This window comes from Bos indicus x Bos taurus, chromosome 1 (assembly GCF_003369695.1).
Source record: "Bos indicus x Bos taurus breed Angus x Brahman F1 hybrid chromosome 1, Bos_hybrid_MaternalHap_v2.0, whole genome shotgun sequence".
NCBI lineage: Eukaryota > Metazoa > Chordata > Mammalia > Artiodactyla > Bovidae > Bos > Bos indicus x Bos taurus.
Window position 1 is genome coordinate 125736678 of NC_040076.1, and position 20448 is coordinate 125757125.

The window sequence follows — 20448 nt, forward strand, 5'->3', positions numbered from 1 at the left end:
CACATTTCTCTTCAAGTCCTTTATTCCTCCTTTAACTGTTTCTGCTGATTTCTCCATTCATTATTTTTTTTACTGACTATATTTTTTATTTCTCTAAGCTTTATTGGATTCCTTTCCGAATCTTTTGATCTACTTTATGTTTTCATTATTTTAAGCTTTTTGTCATTTAAACACTTATTTTATGGTCTCTATATGACAACTGGGCTTCCCTGGTGGCTCAGTGATAAAGAAATCCCCTGCCAATACAGGAGACATGGGTTCAATCTCTCAGTCGAGAAGATCCCCTGGAGAAGGAAATGGCAACCTATTCCAGTATTCTTGCCTGGAAAATCTCATGGACAGAGGAGCCTGGCAGACTACAGTCCATGGGTTGCAGAAGACTCAGACATGACTTAGTGCTTAAATAACAACAAAACACAATAATTATCTGAGGGCCTTATGGATTTAACCCTATTCATTGTGTCATCTGTGATAATGAAATTTTCAATTGGGTACTGCAAACTCAACTTCATGTGGTTTAACTTTGGGAACCTAGACAGCCTAGTTTGAAAGCTTGCCCCACCAAGGATGTATGTGTTCACTTCTTCCAAATAACTCAGAGGTTCTGCTACACCACGAATCTTTTTTTATATTAATTTCTCAGTTTAGGTTTTCCCAGATCAAGAAGTTAATATTAATTTAAATTCCAAGCCAACAAGAGGCAGGAACAGTTACAAATCTTTAGGGAAATCGTATTTAAAAGCTTCTTTGTAGTCTCCCTTTGCTGATGGATGGGTTCTTTTCCTCATCTACCCCTTTGCTAGAAGTATATAGTCCTTTATGGATCCTGGTTTCATGCTTGCATGCTGTTCCAACTCTCCACTTTGTACAAACTCAAGGCTTTGTAACTTACTTCCACATGGGCATTAAAAGTCTAATCCCAACAACGTGCAGACCATTAACTCTTGCTCCCACCCACAGAGCAGTCAAATGTCTGCTTACACACTCCTCTGTTTTTCAGTCTTTTCTTTATGCTTGAATTTTCCTTACTTTCTTGAAAGCTCAGTTATTCATTTAAATGGACGTTTGTTATATTTTATCTAAAATTTCTATGTGATTTGAATCAAAAGGGTCTTCAAATTATTTAGTCAGCAATACTGTTAAGAGACAGAAAGGCATAAAGAACTATATAAATACAATTCTTACAAAATTTTATAAATTTCACGTATAACAAATGATCAAAAACAACTGCTACACATTTTAAAGTTTGAATTACTGTTTAAAAAGTAATTTGTATTGCAAATTCAGAATCTACGGCTTTATGGTTTCAAAGACTATTTCCATTACAGTTAGGGGGCTATACAAGGAAAATATAAATAAAATTCATAATAAAAATTTTATTAAAATTTCCACCCTGCCACAGCTGACACACTCACGCAAAAAAACAACCACAAACAATAGTCACAGAACCAATAAGAGACCTAGAGTGGTTCCTAAGCATTCTACTTAAGTTTAAATTTGCAAGCCATTTAAAACAATGTACTGTATTCAGAAAGCCCAAAACAGTCTTAATATTTATAATGGGTGTATATGTGAAAAGAGGTTAGTAAATTTTAAATACATAGCAAGAAGCTAGTTATAGAGAAGGATTACAAGTAAAAATGTCTTATGGGTCAGGCAAACGTAGAAATGTTTTTCATTTTACGCTAAAGTTGCTTTTGAAAGTTACATACATCTTTTCGAATATTACATACAGCAGGAAATGCAACATGATCCATTTACTTTTTTGGCTAGATGGCTGTCTTTATTCAGTGAAGGAAAAAGAAACTTTCAATCAATTCCACCAGTAAACAAACTCAACAGCAAAACTTCTCGGTCCTGTCTCCAAAATGTTTCCCATACTTATCTACTTGTACCCATGCACATACACTGCTACCTTCAGTCCAGGACACCATCATCTCTCTCCTGGACTCTGCACCTACCTCTTCACTGATATGGCTACCTAAACTCTACTACCGGGGTCAACAAACTTTTTCTCTAAAGGGCCATATGGTAAATATTTAGGCTTTGTGGGCCATACTATCCCCGATGTAAATACTCAACCCTGTTCTTGCTGCACAAAAGTGACCATAAACCATATGTACACAATGAGCTTCAATATGTTCTAATAAAAATTCATTTATGGACACTCAAGTTTAAATTTCATATTATCTTCACATTATGAAATATATTCTTCTTTTGACTTATTCCTGACCATTTGAAATGTATGTAAAAACCATTCTTTGCTCACAGGCTTTACAGAGACAGGTGGTGGCTGGATTTGGCCTGTGGGCCCACCTCTAACCTGGCATCAGCCCTTTAATCCACTCTCCACTCAGCAGCCAGAGTGATCATATGAAAATCAGGTTTTTAATCCTCAAGACTTTTAATCACACTTTAGTAAGTTCTATAATCTTTACTGTGGCTTACTAAGCCCTATGGGACCTAGGGCTTGCTACCATTCTGAATTTACCTAGGAGCCACTCTCTCTCTCACCATGATCTTTTTACAACCAGAGTTTTCCAAACTGCAGGTTGCAACCCATTTGCAGTCACGAAATCAATACAGCAAGTCCTAACCAACAATTTTAAAAAATGAAATCGTATATAAAAATACCAGGGTAATTCCATAGATCCTTAGCAAAAATTTTCCCTGACCACCTTGATATATTCACCCTGGCCAACTTGAGAAGGACTTCCCTGGTAGTTCAGACGGTAAAGCCTCTGCCTACAATGCAGGAGACCTGGGTTCAATCCCTAGGCCAGGAAGATCTCCTGGAAAAGGAAATGGCAACGCACTCCAGTACTCTTGCCTGGAAAATCCTATGGACAGAGGAGCCTGGTAGGCTACAGTCCATGGGGTCACCAAGAGTTGGACATGACTGAGTGACTTCACTTTCACTTTCTTTCAATTTGAGACAGTGGAGAAATGTCATAGTATCAATGAAGAACTGGTGGCATCTCATTTTATTTTCTGGCATATGACGATAAATTTCAAAATCACTGAAATGGGAGCACTCATGTTGGTCAGTTTAATTTTATAGTAACCAAATTTTCAGTTAGTTGTGAAGTATGGGATGATATATGTCAAAAAATCTGTTTTCAAACCAAGTTTCTATAACTTTTTGATTATGGCACATGTGACATTCTAGTTGAACTATATTAATGATGCTTAAAACAGATTTTATTTATTAAGAGGAAAAAATAATGAGATAAAAAATACAGTGCCAAGATCAAATTCAATTGTTGGCTCTAGAAATATAAGTAGTAACAATACTGATCAAAATGTTAACTCCACAGCAAACTTCAAATTAGTTTGAACCAAATTCTTTAAAAAAAGACAAAAACTACATGTAAGACTTTTAGAGTGAAAATGATTTAAAAATGTAGCTTTATCAAACACGCACAAGCCCGTATTTATCATAGACCCCTAATGGATTTCCATTCACATTGCTGTGAATGAAATCTCCAAAATTAGATACTCAGAAGCATGGTATACTGACCTGTCCATAATACTCTGAATATTTCTGTAATAAGACAATTATTACTGTAATTTCTCATTTATATCTGTTAATGAAGACAATTAGTGATAATGAATATCACCTGGCAAAAGAGCAAAGCTGAAATGCTTCAGGAAAATATTATATTAATAGTATAGAAGGTAATGGTGTGGTTTTTTTTTTTAGAGTAAATTAGTTTATAAATTTAAAACCGCTAATATATTTTTGGATCTATTAGAAGCAATGTTTACTTTGTAATTACAGTCTGGAATATGATTTGAGACGCAATTCACAGTGATGTTACAAGTACTGTAAAACTTTGTTAATATCAGGTATATAGTATTACAGTTTCATAAATGATTTATTGTGTTGCTTAAATTTAATCTCACATACATTTAAATTATACATATTTATAGAACTGAAAAAGTACACTAATGATCAATATAAATGGAGCTACAAAAATATAAAAGGACTAGTAATGTAGCAACAAATATGACCAGAAAACAAACATGAGTTTGTTTGTTTTTTAACAGAAACTAATATTAATAACAGTGCTGATCACCATTTTATAGGTCACAAAGTTTGGGCATCCAAAGAAATTCCACTGAATTTCACAACTATAGGATATGGTATTGGATAACCCCACATATTAGTCCTGATAATTTGTTTATGTTTTTAAAAGTCACTACTTAATCACCTTTTAGTGATAGCTTTTGAACTCATTACATATTAAATTACTAATCCTAGAATTTAAACTTCTTAGTATCAATATATCTGTATGAAGTCAGTATATGAAGTCAATTATAAGGAAGATATTTAAAATACTGGAAGCAGGGAAGAAGAGGAATTATTCCTAGGTTGCAACAATATCCATGCAATAAAACCTAATCTTTTAACATCCTCCCCGAAGTTTATAATATACTAGGTAAAGGGGTTTGGCTTGGGTTACATTTGTTTAGCTTCCCAGATAAAAGACTGACTGTATACTAAGAATATCCCATCTTCCAAATCATAAATAGGCCATGTAGTTAAATTGAGCACTTGTTTCTTCCCGTGAGACAGATTAGGCCCAAACATACTTTTTTTCCTTACTGCTCCTCACAAGAGAGCATCTTCATTACACAAGAAGCTACTAAAAAGATAGGGATGTAGTCAGTAATTTCTTGATAAACCACCTTTACAGTGCCTTAACAAAATTAACTTGATAAATATTATACATTCAGATGATGAATTGTAGAAAAGAGCAGCAAATTAAAAATGAAATAAAGAAATAAGGAAACTTGTGAAATCACTACAAAGAAATACTAGCAGTACAGAACTAAGAAGTAGCTGGCTGCTTGATGATCAGTCTGTTATACAATATCCACAAGATAACTGAACCATACGGCATGCCACCACTGGTGATTTGAAAAACTCTCTTGTCCAAAATACTTACACTAATGACATTTGTGAAATGTTTGTAGAATTGTGTCTATAGTACCCTCTTTACCTCTCCTTGCTGCAAAGTTTTCTCCCGTCACACCACATACCTCTTTACATTAGGTGTCCCTTGTCAACATAAGTTCTCGGCAGTTCCCAGTACTCTGCACTTTTTCTTCCCACTGCCATCCTCTCCAAGCCCAAACACTTCAAAGTCTCTTTTCAAACAGCTTCTTTAAAAGTCCCACTAAATACATTAAGTAAAAGTGCTATTAAACAGCAGCTTGATATTACTTCTCCTGGAAATGTTACCCATTTTAAAAGCATGCTGAAACAAAGGCAAGCAAAATTTAAGTGTAATCCAGGCATCAAAGCATGCTCCATACAATGCAACAAATCATACCACAAAGGTGACACAAGACTCTAGATTATTAAGCCCAAGAATAAGGGTGAAATTCGATTCTTTCCATCCCTCCCCTGACTCCTAAATGCTGAAATTCAAAGGCCTCCTGACATTAATTGCAAATCAAATTTCCTGAAAATGCTCTTCATGAAAAGCTGACAGGGAATGAATCCAGACTGAGTCCTTTCATCATTTTCTTTTTCTGCACTAGAACTGATGACCGATAATCAGCAAATTAAAGGATTTATACTAAAGCCACCATCTACTCAAGTTTCTTTCAAAGAGCGTATGTAGCTTGCTGCTGCTGCTAAGTCGCTTCAGTCGTGTCCGACTCTGTGCGCCCCCAAAGACGGCAGCCCACCAGGCTCCCCCGTCCCTGGGATTCTCCAGGTAAGAACACTGAAGTGGGTTGCCATTTCCTTCTCCAATGCATGAAAGTGAAAAGTGAAAGCGAAGTCGCTCAGTCATGTCTGACTCCTCTCGACCCCATGGACTGCAGTCCACCAGGCTCCTCCGTCCATGGGATTTTCCAGGCAAGAGTACTGGAGTGGGGTGCCATTGCCTTCTCCAGCTTAGGTGCTCCCTAAATAAAGGTATTAATCTTTTCTCCAGCCCAAAGGCCTGAAGTAAACCACTGTCTCCCACAAATAAAAGCAGCTCATTACTACACTTAACTCTAAATGAGAAAGGAAAAAGACAATGGGTGCTAAGAATCACTGCTTGATACTTCATAAAATAACACATGTATGCTGCTGCTGCTGCTAAGTCGCTTCAGTCGTGTCCGACTCTGTGCGACCCCAGAGACGACAGCGCACCAGGCTCCCCCGTCCCTGGGATTCTCCAGGCAAAAACACTGGAGTGGGTTGCCATTTCCTTCTCCACATGTATAGCCGCTCTTATTTCAACTAACCTTTACCTCTAAACTACAGCATTCTATGTCTAAAAAGAACATGCGTACTCAGAATTTTACTAGGTGGTTGGGGCAGACTTTACAAAAACTGGCACAGGAATATTCTATTTACTTTTTCTTCTAAATTTTTCAGAAAGACAAGAACCAATGTAACCTTTGAGATGATTCTGACACACTTTCAAGATCAGCAACAGCCACTATTAAGTGGCCACTACCTAGACAGCATATTCAAAAGCTGAGACATTACTTTCCCAACAAAGGTCCGTCTAGTCAAGGCTATGGTTTTTCCAGTGGTCATGTATGGATGTGAGAGTTGGACTGTGAAGAAAGCTGAGCGCCGAAGAATTGATGCTTTTGGACTGTGGTGTTGGAGAAGACTCTTGAGAGTCCCTTGGACTGCAAGGAGATCCAATCAGTCCATCCTAAAGGAGACCAGTCCTGGGTGTTCTTTCGAAGGACTGATGCTAAAGCTGAAACTCCAGTACTTTGGCCACCTCATGCGAAGAGCTGACTCATTGGAAAAGATTCCGATGCTGGGAGGGATTGGGGGCAGGAGGGGAAGGGGACTACAGAGGATGAGATGGCTGGATGGCATCACCGACTCAATGGACATGAGTTTGAGTAAACTCCGGGAGTTGGTGATGGACAGGGAGGCCTGGCATGCTGCGATTCATGGGGTCGCAAAGAGTTGGACACGACTGAGCAACTGAACTGAACTGAACCTGGATCAGCACTTGCCTAGATCTATAGAACTAATTTACATAAAAGCCAGCTATATACACTATAAAATCAAACTGTAAAATCATTTTTATTTCCTATTTTTTTCCTTTATTCCTTAATCTGTACACAATTTTCAAAGAGCCACCCACCTAACGATAGATTAACACTGCATCTTCACAATTTCTGCTTTAGGAATTCTCAAGTGGAATACATTATGAACATTTTACACACATAGAGAAAAACTGCTAAATGAAAAAGGATGAGAAACACAGATCATCTATAGCAAATTTGCTCTCATCCTTTTTTACTTTTACTGGACAAATATAATCCATGGAAAGCTCAGTTAAAAAAAGAGTCATAGAGAGCAAGTTTAATTTCCAACAAGTAACTTCCAAATATGGATGTGTCTTTTCTATCACAAATGATTTTCATTCATTCAACTACAACTACATCAATAAAACTCAGTAGTTTAAAGAGTACAGACTCAAAATAGATCCTAGTTCTACTACTTCCTAACTAATGTAACCTTGGGCAAAGTAATTATAAAGTTTTGCTAAGCCTCATTTTCCTCATTTGGAAAACAGGGGTAACAACATATCTGGCTCACGGGGTTGTGAGGATTAAATGAAATCATCTATGAAAAGCATATGACTCTACCCAGAAAGCTGTCTGAGTAAATGTTTGCCATTTGGCTTGATGAAAGCTCCAAAGTAATAGTGAAAACCATAGCTACTTTAGGAAATTTTTCACTTTTAGATTTGGTTTGGGTAACCCTGAAAAAGGTTTAACTATTAGTGAATATAAACAAACAAAAAAAAAACCTGCTATAATTCAAATTTAAATTTATTTTTTAGCATAAATGTATATCATAAGTACATGTAAGAAATAAGCCATTTTTCAAAATCTAACCCAAGAATTCATCTCAACATACCTGAAACAAAAAGTACCTATTTCATCTCACTTGTTAAAATTCTTTTTAATTTACATGTGAGAGAAAAAGCATACATATTTACTTTTCACCCTACCTCCAAAAGCCAAATCTCTCCAAGGATCTTACTGATGTTATAAAAAGGAAACTAACAAAGAATACCAAGGCTATTTCAAATGGCATGACTGGACAGGCTACAAAGCTATCATACATTAAAACACTTGAGATATGTCATGCAATAATCCTAAATATACACACCATACAAGTATTTACTCAAGCTATGTTCCATTATGACATTCCTCTGTCCTCAGTTTGACAAGAATATTAAATTGCCTCTCTTGACATAATCTCTGTTTGCTTTAAAATAACCGTTGCTCAGTAAGCTGGGGTAGAAAGAAGTAGCAGCCACTTAGTAATTCTAGTATAAACACAATCTGTTCCCCACCCTCCACCCCGAGTTTTTTTTTTCCCCTCTGAGAGAAATTTTAAAGGAAGAGAATTCAGACTATCTACTCCAAAATACTAAAAATTTTACATAATCCACAGACAGTGACATTTATGAGGTTGTATGTTTCTTTACATTTTCAAGACTACTCCAAACTGTGTCCATGGTGGACTTCCACATATGCTTTCATCATATAATTTAATACTATTACATAAAAGCATAAAAGTTACTCACGATGGACACAGGTAGACTTTGCTTATACTTAAATGTGTTTTCAAAAAGTTGTGTAAATAAAATCCTATCTCAAAAACAGTTACAGGAGTTAAGGAGGCTGTCATTTATTTAAAAAACACAGAGACCAAAAAATCCTCTGTAATCTTTTCACAAGGTAAGTTGCCCTTTGGGTTTATGTTTTGGAAGTTTGCATGATCCTAAACATTTTTCCTAAGTAAGCATGGCCATTGGAAGCCAAGCTGAATAAATTTACAAAGAAAAGTTAGAACGCTTTTTTACATGTAGGAAATAAAAGCAGTCTTCGGGCAATGAATTTCCCATTCTTTTTATTATATTCATCAATAGAGAGATGAACGCTTAAGTGAAGAGACGTTATTATGGCCATAAAACTGATCGATTTCCAGATTAAAGAAAAAGAAGAAACACATTAAATATATTCCAAATCTTTGCCCTGTAATTATTTTGTTCGTTGCTGTTTGGTCGTGAAGTCCTGTCCGACTCTTTTACGACCCCAAATTATTTTGTACTACCTGTATTTCCCGAAGAAGGAAGAACAATAAACCTTTCTCTCCTATAAAAAGCATGAACAAAGCTGTTCCGTAAATTTGGAGAAACTTTGGAACTTAGAATTTTCGGTAAAGCCCTGTCTTTATGTCCACCTAGGATACTAAAATACCTAATCCCATCCAACAATCACAGAACACTAGGTGGCTGGAGTTAAATAATACAAGTAACGTTAAAAAAGAAAGAAAGAAAGAAAGAAAACAAAAAACAACTGAAAGCCCATAAGCAAGAGAAACCCCCCAAGCAAGGACATGGGATTTTAGGACTGAAAAGTCCCAAACTAGACAAAACCTCTGGGCTTCCGTAAAGAACTGAAACCCCAAAGGGGAGATCAGGAGACCCAGGTGGGCAGTAGCGGAGCTGAGGCTGAAACCCTAGCAGCGTCTCGGCTCCCACGACGCTACCTCAACTCCGGACCCCACGAAAGGAGACCAAGGGCAGAGCCGCCGCCCCCAGGCGCGGGGCTCCGAGGGCGGCACCCGCGGCTGCTCCCGCCCTTCAGCTCCGCACACCCGAGGCAGAGGCGGTGCCCGGCGGCCCCAGTGATGCAGCGGGCGCGGCGGGAACAGACGCTCGGCGCGAGAGCAAGAGGGAATGCCCCAAGTTGAGGCCGGGAAGAGGGTGAGGGGTGTGGAAGGCAGGAGCATCCAAAAGCGGAGAAAGGGGCCTCGCTCTCACCCTTGTCGCACGCCAGCAAGAAAAGCTTCTCATTCAGGGTGTTCTCCTCCTTCACTTCCCGCACATCCTTCAGCGCCATCACCTCGTTTGGCGACGAAGAGGAGGATGGGGAAGAAGGCAGGGAGGAGGAGGAGGCGCCCGAGAGGTCCGTGCTCGGGTACAGGGCCGCCATCATCGCGGCCCATGAAGGGGGCAGGCCAGGGGACGGGGGCGGGGCCCCCGCCAGCCCCGACCCCGATCCCAGCCCCGCCCCCCGGCTGGAAAAGGGATGAGTCGTTCCCACGGCCGCCTCTGCTCGAGGCCCGTTGGCCCCGAAGGGCGTCGCCTCCCCACGGAGCCAGCACTCGCCTTCCACAGACAGCCCCAGACTGGTGGCAGCGCATGCGCGGCCCCGGGGCCAGCGCCCCCTCCCCAGCCGCCGGCGCCCAGGCCGAGCGGGTCCGCGCCCGTCCGGGGACGACAGGGTGGCGCGCGCCAGGGCGGCAGCCGAGCGAGGGGCCGTGCCAGGAGCCGCAAGGGCCGCGCGGGGGGCGGCCCGGCCAGAGAGGACGACGAAAATCGGTGGGAGAGGAGCTCCAAGAGGAGATTCTACACGCGCCGGGCTCCAAGGCCCTGGGAATCATCAGCCGAGCAGTGCCCGGAGGAGATGTTCGCGGCTCTCCTCACGTCATCTTCTGCTCAGCGCTAGCTACGACGAAGGAGTGGGATCGGCGGTGGGTGGGGCCTGCGACGGAGGCGGGGTCTGCGAACACCCCGCCCTCTACCCCTTGCGCTGCCTCCTGGAAGGCATCCTTGCAGCCTAGGAAAAGGAGAACGGTCCGGTGCACCCTCTCGACATCCGAGTTGCAAGTCTGAGGTAATTTCCCTCGCGGTCTCTGGGTGCATACATGTAAACATGTGGCGGGGTGGTTCGTTGAGCCTCTGACGACTTAACGCTGAGTCGAAACCCCTAGTGGAATTGTCGAATTATTGCATATTCCTTTGTCCTCTGGCTAAAGCATAAAGGACAGGACCCTTGCCACACCACTACACCCGTTTGTGTGCAGTTATACTGGGCTAGCTACCCTCGTTTCTAAAACTGTACTTTTTAAAAAACTAGTTTGTGATACAAAATTTGCATGACATTTCTGGTGTCATACATTTATTTGCCTGTAACCATTGGATAAGCACATCATTAGGATCTATCTATGTCACAGTCCTTCCAGTAGTTTCTTGTTCATATTCACATATATTATTATAACTCAGATTTTAGAAGATGAGTGTTATTTAAGCAAAAGCTAACTGAATGCAGTAAGTGCTACTTCCTTGAATATTTTTTAAAAAATTATGCTTGATTTAAAGCATATTTTTGCACCTTTAAGAACTGGGGGAGGGGGGCTGAAAATTGTATCCCGAATCGTTTTCATTGCTTTCCACAGCCAACTATGCAAAAATCTCAATTGTGCCCCGAGTGCTTGGGTTTTTAAGGCAATATATAAATTTACTTGAGTATCACATATTCGAGAGAAATACTTCCTGTTCTTTTCAAGTTGACTTGCTCCATCCCTGTCCTGCCAACACTAACTCCCAGATTTCCTAAATATATCGTCCTCATTATGCAAAGTCCTCTTTCCATCATCTCTGAGATCTTTAGTAGACTAGACTGCCCACCTTTCCAAACATTTTCATCTGTTTACTTCAAAATGGTTATCTATTGAATCATGTTAGCTTTTCCTCTCTTATCCCTAGTAGATCGTAAATCTGCCCTTCTCTAATGTTTAATACAGTTCTAAGTTTGTGTATCTGGTGGACTGTCAAAATTGCTCATAATAAATCTGGCCATTGAACACAGTGGTACATATTTGTTTACATGTGTGTGTGCTTACACACTCTTTGTAGTTCAGTAAAAAATTTTTGTCAGTAGCAGAACAACTCTAACCCTGACCCTTCCAAAAGTTCCGGAGTGTTTCAGGGTAAAAATTAAGGTGGCTCAGAACTATAATCAGTAGTTTTTTCAAGCTTCTGGGTTTAGGTGACTCCTTATCCATAGGATTCCCTCAGGGGCTGGACTGATTTTTTAGATTCAGGAGAATTCCAATGTACTTTAGGAGCTAGTCTTAGGAAACATTCTAAAGAATTAGAGGGTTTTTCCTCCTTCAAAGTAAGCTAGTGTTGCACCTGTATCTTCAGACGTCTTTTTGAATCATCCCAGATGCAAAAGATTCCCTTGTTTCTTGTGTTCATTTTTATCCAGCATAAATTGGGGTACTTTAGGATCCTCTATATTTTTCATCTTTGATATGAAATCAGTGATAGAATTATAATGAACAATGGCATGCAAGATTCAGAAGCAGCACATTGCTTAAAGCAACTCAGGGAACCTCAGGTACCAAAGAGAAGAGCCATTACAACTCCAGTTGGAGAGAAAATTCAGATTTAGTTCTATAAGTAACAGGCCCTATCTTCATCTCCAAATTCTCTTCTTCTCCCTCTCTAAGGCCACATTTGCATATTTCTTTGCCTAAAATGCCTGCAAGACTCTTCCTGCCTCAGAGCCTTTGCACTTGTTCCTTCTATTGAACAATTATCAGACTTCTCATTCATATCTCAGCCTGAATATCACAATGCTAGAGGGACCTTTCCTGACCTACCAAACTAAAATCTTTACCCCAGTTCCTAATTCTGTATCACATTACCCTGTTTTATTTCTCTTATTGCATTTATCACCATTTGCAACTCTTATTGTTTACCATCTTTCTCCAATAGGAAATAAGATTCATGAGGCCAGGAAACTTTGTCTATATTTTTCTCAGTTGAATCTCTAGTGTCTAGCATTATACCTGGGTCATAATAGATGAATTTATTTTAATGAGTTAATTAACTCAAGTTATTTCATCACAAACTAAATTTAAACTAATCATGTGTTGATCTTTCCAAAAATTCTTCCTACTAAAGGATCATAGAACCACCTTTGCTTCTCCCAAAATAATAACTTTTGTTTGTTTTACTCAAGCATAGGGATTGTTCCTTTTTTTTTTTTTTTTTAATTTAAAGGGATCATACCCCAAGATCATGTGGGATATATCCCAGGGATGCAAGGATTCTTCAGTACATGCAAATCAATCAATGTGATGCACCGTATCAATAAACTGAAAGATAAAAACCACATGATCATCTCAGTAGATGCAGAAAAAGCTTTTGGCAAAATTCAACATCCATTTATGACAAAGTCTTTTCTGGAAAATGAGTCTGTGAGATTAATTTTCAAAGTTATGTATTTTTCTTTAAATGAAATAAATACAGACACATTTGTACATACACAGAATTTTATTAAATTTTTTGTGAGAAAAAGAACAGTCTAAAGTGCCAAATTTCATGTAAGTTAGAGAACTTAGCGAATATGGTGGAAAAAAAAATCAAAAGGGGAAACATAATTTAAATAATCTCACAAAAGAGCAAGAACACATCTTCATATAAGATAATCATCATCAAACTATAAAATTAAGAAAGGAAATCTTTTTTATTTCTTTTATAGAAGAATATATTTCAAAGTCTCACCTGTTGATATTTCTTTCAAAAAAATTTCTATTCTAAACATAGGAGTTGTCTCACTCTTACCAACATGAATGTTCTAATCCATGGTAGATGGGGGATTTAGACTACTCATTCACAGTGAGATAGAATGACAGCATTTTTTGTAGTACAGCAGTACTGCTCACTGGCACAAACAGTGGAAGATGAAGGAACTAGACTTCTGGATTCACCTGTTAGGAGCAGAATCGGTCTATTGCCAAAAATTCAGACAAAAATACATCTGAAGCATTGCTACTCCCAAGTGACATAAATATTAATCAAACATTGCCAATTTGAAGGAAACTGGGAAAATGTGAAAATATGCTGAATATTAGCTTTGTGTTACTTTCTTCTAAAGATATTTAACAGGCATATTCTAAATTATTTAGGGCTAGAGTATCAAAAATTAGCATGTGTAACATGAAGCTAACAACACAGCATCAACATGTCTTGAGAGCTGTAGCCACAGTCGCTATAAACATTTGAAAGCAGTTGAAAAGTAACTATATGCATACCCAAAATGAATATTTCTAAAAGAAGTCTTCATGTACCAGATAGCTACAAACTGAAAAGTGTTACACAGCTAGTGGGGACACAATAATTATTTCACGGTTGGCTAACCGACCAATACAGTCTTCCTTCAGTATCCAGAGGGTTGGTTCCAGGAACCAGCCCCCCACCCACCCACCACAAGGATACCAAAATCCACAGATGCTCACATCCTTAATATGAAACAGTATTTGTATATAACCTACACATATTCTCCCATGTACTTTAAATCATCTCTAGATTACTTATACCTAATATACAATGTAAATACTGTGTAAATAGTTGTAAATACAATGAAAATGCAATGGAAATTATTGCTGGCACTTGGCAAATTTAAGTTTTGCTTTTCCTAACTTCCTGGAATTCTTTTTTTTTTCCCAAATATCTTTGATCTGCAGTTGTGGGAATCTATGGATGTGGGACCATCTGATATGCACGCATCAGATATGGAGGGCTGTCTGTATACATACTAGTTAAGAAAACCTGGGTAATTCAGGTGCAAAATATATATACGTACACACACATATTTCTCTAATAACATCTTACCTATATATATATATATATATCTGCATGTCATGCAGTATATATAAAGTATCATGTAGTTAAAATTAAGTGTTAAGTAAAAATCTCCTGCTATTAATACTTATATAAGAGAATGAACTTTGAAGTTTATTCATGAGTTAGTCCTTATATAAAAAAAGTTTAGTGTTAACAATACTTGTCGCTTAAAAATTTTAGACACTATAGAAATTTACAGAAAAGCTAAAGTTTTGGACCACTTTACATAGCTGGAGGAAAAAAATAAAAGGATTAAGCTGGATTTTGACTCTGAATACATTTATGATCAAAATCAACACACACACAAAATCAAAACATACTTCACATCAGGGCTTGCAGAAAAATTTTTGTATTGATCATTTCGAACCATGAAAAAGAATGAATTAGTCTTGTTTTAAGGAGACTTCAAGGAAATGAAAATAATCATAAAGTATCATCTTGAAAATAAACATATTCTATTATCAGTATCAACTGGTAAATTTAATTGTGTTATCCAAAAAGACCAACAAATCCTAACTAGTATGAACAGGCTATTAAAATCATTAATGATTTCTACAACTATTTTGAGCATACAAATAATCTCTGGTTTTATACCTACTACATTTCAGAATTCTGTAAACTGTGAGACATTCCATGTGTTTAATGTGGCAGAAAATCATATTAAATGCTTCATTATTTTATTTTGTTCAGTCCTTTTCCCATTAAGCATGCAAACACTGTCATAACCATCTTTGGTTTCACTTCCACAAGGTCATCAGGTAAGGCATATATCCGGGCACCGATCTTTCGAGCAACAGAAATGGCGTATCTTGAAAAGACAAGACAAATATCTTGGTATTTGTTTTCACTTAATATATGTTAACAAAAGAATGAAACATTTTGACACAATTAACTTTACGATAAAGTTAAGTTTCTGAGTCTATAAATCATATTCCCCATATAAGTTGTATTTTAAAACGTCAATTTTTAGGACATAATACTTCACATATAAGGATTAAGAATGAAAGAGCCACTATGTTCTAATATAAACCATAAGGCTTACTTAGCATTGTTCAGCTTGTCCTCATCAGAAAGGTCTTCTCTCTTAATCATTTCTTGACGAACTGCATTTGGTGCAATGGCATCTATTAAATCTAAGACAGGTAAGCTAGTGCTAATTGATTTGTCCTAGAAAATAAAGATGAACATTCATAAACATCTTTGGTGCATGTTAGACTGGAAGGTCATAACCATATAAGTAAAAGCAATTCAAAAATTTTCATTATACTTAACATTCAGCTATTCTGCAACCAACACATATCACAAACCATTTAAAATATGCTTTTCCTTTTATCCTTGCTGAGCTTACAGCATAGAGAATGGTCACCATACCTGTAATAAAGTTTGGGGATATGACAGTTCCTTAAGTATGCTAACTACAGTATCCATTCTATAAAAAACAAACAACTTTCAAAAGGGAATAGATGAAATTTAAATGAACAGTTTTGCAAATTCTAGCAGTATTCTTTATCTTAGACCATGGATTCCTAAGACTTCACTTAATATTTTTCAGAAAAAAAAATAATAATGAAAAGGAACTAATATTTACAAAGGCATTATTCTTGTTGCTTTACATGTTTTTGTTTAATCCTAACAGTCTGGTAATAAATTAGAATCTCTCTTTTAAGATGAAGAACATGAAGGTCAGAGAGCTCAAAAGACCTATTCCACAACCAGTCCGTACAGAACCAGTATTTGAACATATAGCTGTCCAACTCTAATGCCCAGGATTCTTCAGTTTTGGTGTTACTGTCAAAGCAACTAAAAATGAACAACAAAATTCTAATGGATAGAACTTTGCTATTGAAGTCAGAAATCATGGTCTGAATTGATTTTACCATTTATCAGTACTTGAACAAATTATTTGTTCTGTCTCTCAGCATGAATAGTGGCACCTGTTGCTTGCACCAGAGCCCACTCATTCCTCACTACTTTCCCCATCCTGACAGAAGCCACATTTTTACTCTGAATGCATACCTCCCACACATGGATGTGTGCTTCAACGAAAACTAACCCCACCACAGCTCCAAGGGTGACCCTGAATTAGTGTAGACCATTTATTCTGTGGGTGAGGTGGTAAACTTACTCTTTTTATGTATAGAGCATACTGTAAATAACAGATACACTAATATCTATGGCATTAAATTTTTGGTGGGGGCAGAAATTTAGGAAGAAAATGTCTAAAAGACTCATTAGGCAGACAAGAATGAAAAAGATTGGAAAAATAGTCAAAGAGTTAATGAGAGGAATCCCATCTGATTGCTATAGTGATTTATCTGGGCTTAATTTTTATATTCAAGAAGAGCTATGGAAAGCTAGCAACACCCCTTCCTGAATGTAAATGAGAGGATGAAATGTTTGTCACAACAAGCAGCTATCCGAAGATAAGAGGAAAACCAGCTTTAGAAGGAAGCTGGCCCTTTGGATGGCAAAGCAGAGATGATAAAGACCTGAAAGACCTTCTTCAATTACTGGTGCAGCCAATCCTGACGTCTGCCCTACTTCAGGATCTCTGCTATTTTTCTGTACCTTTCCTTTTGGTTTAACTCATCTTAAGTTGAGTATCTCTTGCTGCTGCTACTGCTGCTAAGTCACTTCAGTCGTGTCCGACTCTGTGCGACCCCATAGACGGCAGCCCACCAGGCTCCCCCGTCCCTGGGATTCTCCAGGCAAGAGTACTGGAGTGGAGTGCCATTGCCTTCTTACTTGAAGCCAAAAGCACTGTTTTCCTAATCACTACAATGGAAATATCACAGGATTCTTGGGAATATTAAATGAAAACATCTAGTAGAGTTCCTGGCCAAATGTGGTTCTTAATAACTGATAAAACAATTTGAAGCTATGTGAAGAATGCAGAGTTCTTTTTGAGGGCTGGGATCTATGAACTGCTACATTTATTTTTAAAAAAGTATATTCTTCATTTTCTAGAATGTTCATTTTATGAAATGGGTTTTTTGGAGTGAAGAAGATAGAAGAGTCTGGTGGGCTATAGGCCATGGGTCACAAAGAGTCGGACACGACTGAGTGACTAACACACACTTTAGGGTCCTTTATGATGCTAGTAATCCAGCTTCTGTTTTAGGGGCATCTTTTCTATTTCCGAAAAAAATCTCACACATGTTTTCTTAATGTACAGTCTGCAGACCACCTACATGAAAGTCGCCTAAGATGCTTATTAAAAGTACAAATTAATCCCTGCACTTAGAGTAACGAGAGGTTATTTGTGGATGGGGCAAGGAATCTACATTTTTAATAAGCTTCCTACAAGAATCTAATTACATATTACACTTTCTAAAAGCTTAACATGCATGTCATTCTATAATAAACTAAAATTTTCTATGTGCTTACTTTCATATAATATTTCTATGGTGGTTCAAAAACAGACATGTGGCTTAATTTTGTTATATTTTGATTATTTACATACTTAGGAGAGTTTTTTAAGTTTGGGGAAAATTGTTCTTTTTTCAGCTTTATTGAGTTAAAATTGACAAAATTCTAAGGTACTTAAAATGTACATCTTGATTATTTGGTATACCTACACATTGTGAAAAGATTCCTCCCATCTAGTTAATACATTTGTCACTCACTTCTGTATATATATTGTGTGTGTGAAAACAAATAAGTTCTACTCTCTCAGCCAATCTCAGTTATATTAAAATAGTGTTAACTATAGTTACCATGTTATACATTAGGTCTTTGGACCGTATTCGTCTTTTTATTGTTATTCAGTTGCTCAGTTGTGTCCAACTTTTTGAGACCCCCGTGGACTGCAGCATGCCAGGCCTATCCTGGAGGCTGCTCAAAATAATGTCCATTGAGATGCCATCCAACCATCTCATCCTCTGTCTCCCCCTTCCCCTCCTCCCCTCAATTCATCTTATAGCTGAAACTTTATACCTTTTTGTGGTATTTTAGATATTTCTTAACTTAGATTTAGGAAACAAGGATTTTCTCACCTATTTCCTTATGATTCATCTTGTGAAAAACTTACTAAGTTGAATGAAAAATTTGTTTCTAAAGATTATATTGGATCCCTTATCTTCCTGTTTCCAGAAAAAACCAACAGACCTATCCTCCAACTCCTCTGATTTGCATATGATCAGCGAAAGACATTTTACTGCAAAAGGAGCAGGGGTTATGGTAAAACCCTTCAGTTCAGTCCAGTCAGTTTAGTCACTCAGTTGTGTCCGACTCTTTGCGATCCCATGAATCGCAGCACGCCAGGCCTCCCTGTCCATCACCAACTCCTGGAGTTCACCCAAACTCTTGTCCATCGAGTCAGTGATGCCATCCACCCATCTCATCCTCTGTAGTCCCCTTCTCCTGCCTCCAATCCCTCCCAGCATCAGAGTCTTTTCCAATGAGTCAGCTCTTCACATGAGGTGGCCAAAGTACTGGAGTTTCAGTTTTAGCATCATTCCTTCCAAAGAACACCCAGGACTGATCTCCTTTAGAATAGACTGGTTGGATCTCCTTGCAGTCCAAGGGACTCTCAAGAGTCTTCTCCACCACCACAGTTCAAAAGCATCAATTCTTCGGCGCTCAACCTTCTTCACAGTCCAACTGTCACATCCATACATGACTACTGGAAAAACCATAGCCTTGACTAGACGGACCTTTGTTGGCAAGGTAATGTCTCTGCTTTTTAATATGCTGTCTAGGTTGGTCATAACTTTGCTTCCAAGGAGTGTCTTTTAATTTCATGGCTGCAATCACCATCTGCAGTGATTTTGGAGCCCCAAAAAATAAAGTCTGCCACCGTTTCCACCGTTTCCCCATCTATTTCCCATGAAGTGATGGGACCAGATGTCATGATCTTAGTTTTCTGAATGTTGAGCTTTAAGCCAACTTTTTTAACTCTCCTCTTTCACTTTCATCAAGAGGCTTTTGAGTTCCTCTTCACTTTCTGCCATAAGGGTGGTGTTATCTGCATATCTCCCTTAGTTTAGTATATAAATACATTTTCATCATTTTTCTTTCACTTTCTTTAAGTTAATCACATAGAAATTACTTAAGCAAAAAGAATGCCAGAATCTTATAGACAACTTGTCTAGAGTTTGGCTTGATTTTCAAGATAGTGAAAATTATTAATTTGTTAATTTGATACACATTTCTTAATTTGATACACAAGAATTGATGCTTTTGAACTGTGGTGTTGGAGAAGACTCTTGAGAGTCCCTTGGACTTCAAGGAGAGCCAATCAGTCCATTCTAAAAGAGATCAGTCCTGGGTGTTCTTTGGAAGGAATAATGCTAAAGCTGAAACTCCAATACTTTAGCCACCTCATGCAAAGAGTTGACTCATTGGAAAAGACTCTGATGCTGGGAGGGATTGGGGGCAGGAGGAGAAGGGGACAACAGAGGATGAGATGGGTGGATGGCATCACCGACACGATGGACAAGAGTTTGGGTGAACTCCAGGAATTGGTGATGGACAGGGAGGCCTGGCGTGCTGCAATTCATGGGGTTGCAAAGAGTCAGACACGACTGAGCGACTGAACTGAAGAAGCTTTGAATATTTACAGAATTAATGAGCAGTATGTCACACAGCTAATAAGTAGCTAAGCCTATGTCAAACCCAGGGCTAACAACACCATAGCTTAGCTTTCAACCTGCAGTTAGATCTGGATGTGAAATCCAGCTATTCTGCTTAACATTCAATGACAGTGGACAAGTTATTTAACTTTTCTAAAACTTTTTGCTTATAGAATTAAAAGCAAATTAATAGAATTAAAAGAGAATTAAAAGAAACAATGTGTTCGTATAGTGACACATAGGAATCAGTCAATGGTAATTATGATTATCATTATTGACTGACATACCACCTCCTTATCTTCTTGGTGAGGAAAAGTAACATTGCTACTAAAAGGGGTAAATTTGTCTTTTCTAAAATTTCTGGGTACAGCACTGCCTTGATTAATAGGTTCTTACTA

The 20448-nt window shown here is 38.2% G+C and overlaps 3 protein-coding genes across 13 annotated transcripts in view; 1 reads left to right on the forward strand and 2 right to left on the reverse strand.

Annotated features, from left to right (window-relative positions):
• Positions 1 to 10131, reverse strand: part of TRPC1 (transient receptor potential cation channel subfamily C member 1) — a 62703-nt gene extending 52572 nt beyond the window's left edge. For 3 of the 8 annotated variants that reach the window (XM_027544259.1, XM_027544251.1, XM_027544242.1), the window contains exon 1: positions 9819 to 10131. In XM_027544259.1, coding sequence (XP_027400060.1) covers positions 9819 to 9993 — 175 coding nt within the window. In that variant the 5' untranslated portion in view covers positions 9994 to 10131. The remainder of the gene's footprint in view (positions 1 to 9818) is intronic. The other 5 variants (XM_027544285.1, XM_027544265.1, XM_027544233.1 and 2 more) reach the window with 4 other exon arrangements.
• Positions 10002 to 20448, forward strand: part of LOC113898139 (translation initiation factor IF-2-like) — a 72958-nt gene continuing 62511 nt past the window's right edge. The window contains exon 1 of the mRNA XM_027551023.1: positions 10002 to 10674. Coding sequence (XP_027406824.1) covers positions 10002 to 10673 — 672 coding nt within the window. The 3' untranslated portion in view covers position 10674. The remainder of the gene's footprint in view (positions 10675 to 20448) is intronic.
• PLS1 (plastin 1) overlaps positions 13106 to 20448 on the reverse strand; it is a 129483-nt gene continuing 122140 nt past the window's right edge. For all 4 annotated transcript variants that reach the window (XM_027544308.1, XM_027544317.1, XM_027544328.1 and 1 more), the window contains 2 exons: positions 15520 to 15644; positions 13106 to 15285 (listed from right to left, as the gene is read on the reverse strand). In XM_027544308.1, coding sequence (XP_027400109.1) covers positions 15150 to 15285; positions 15520 to 15644 — 261 coding nt within the window. In that variant the 3' untranslated portion in view covers positions 13106 to 15149. The remainder of the gene's footprint in view (positions 15286 to 15519; positions 15645 to 20448) is intronic.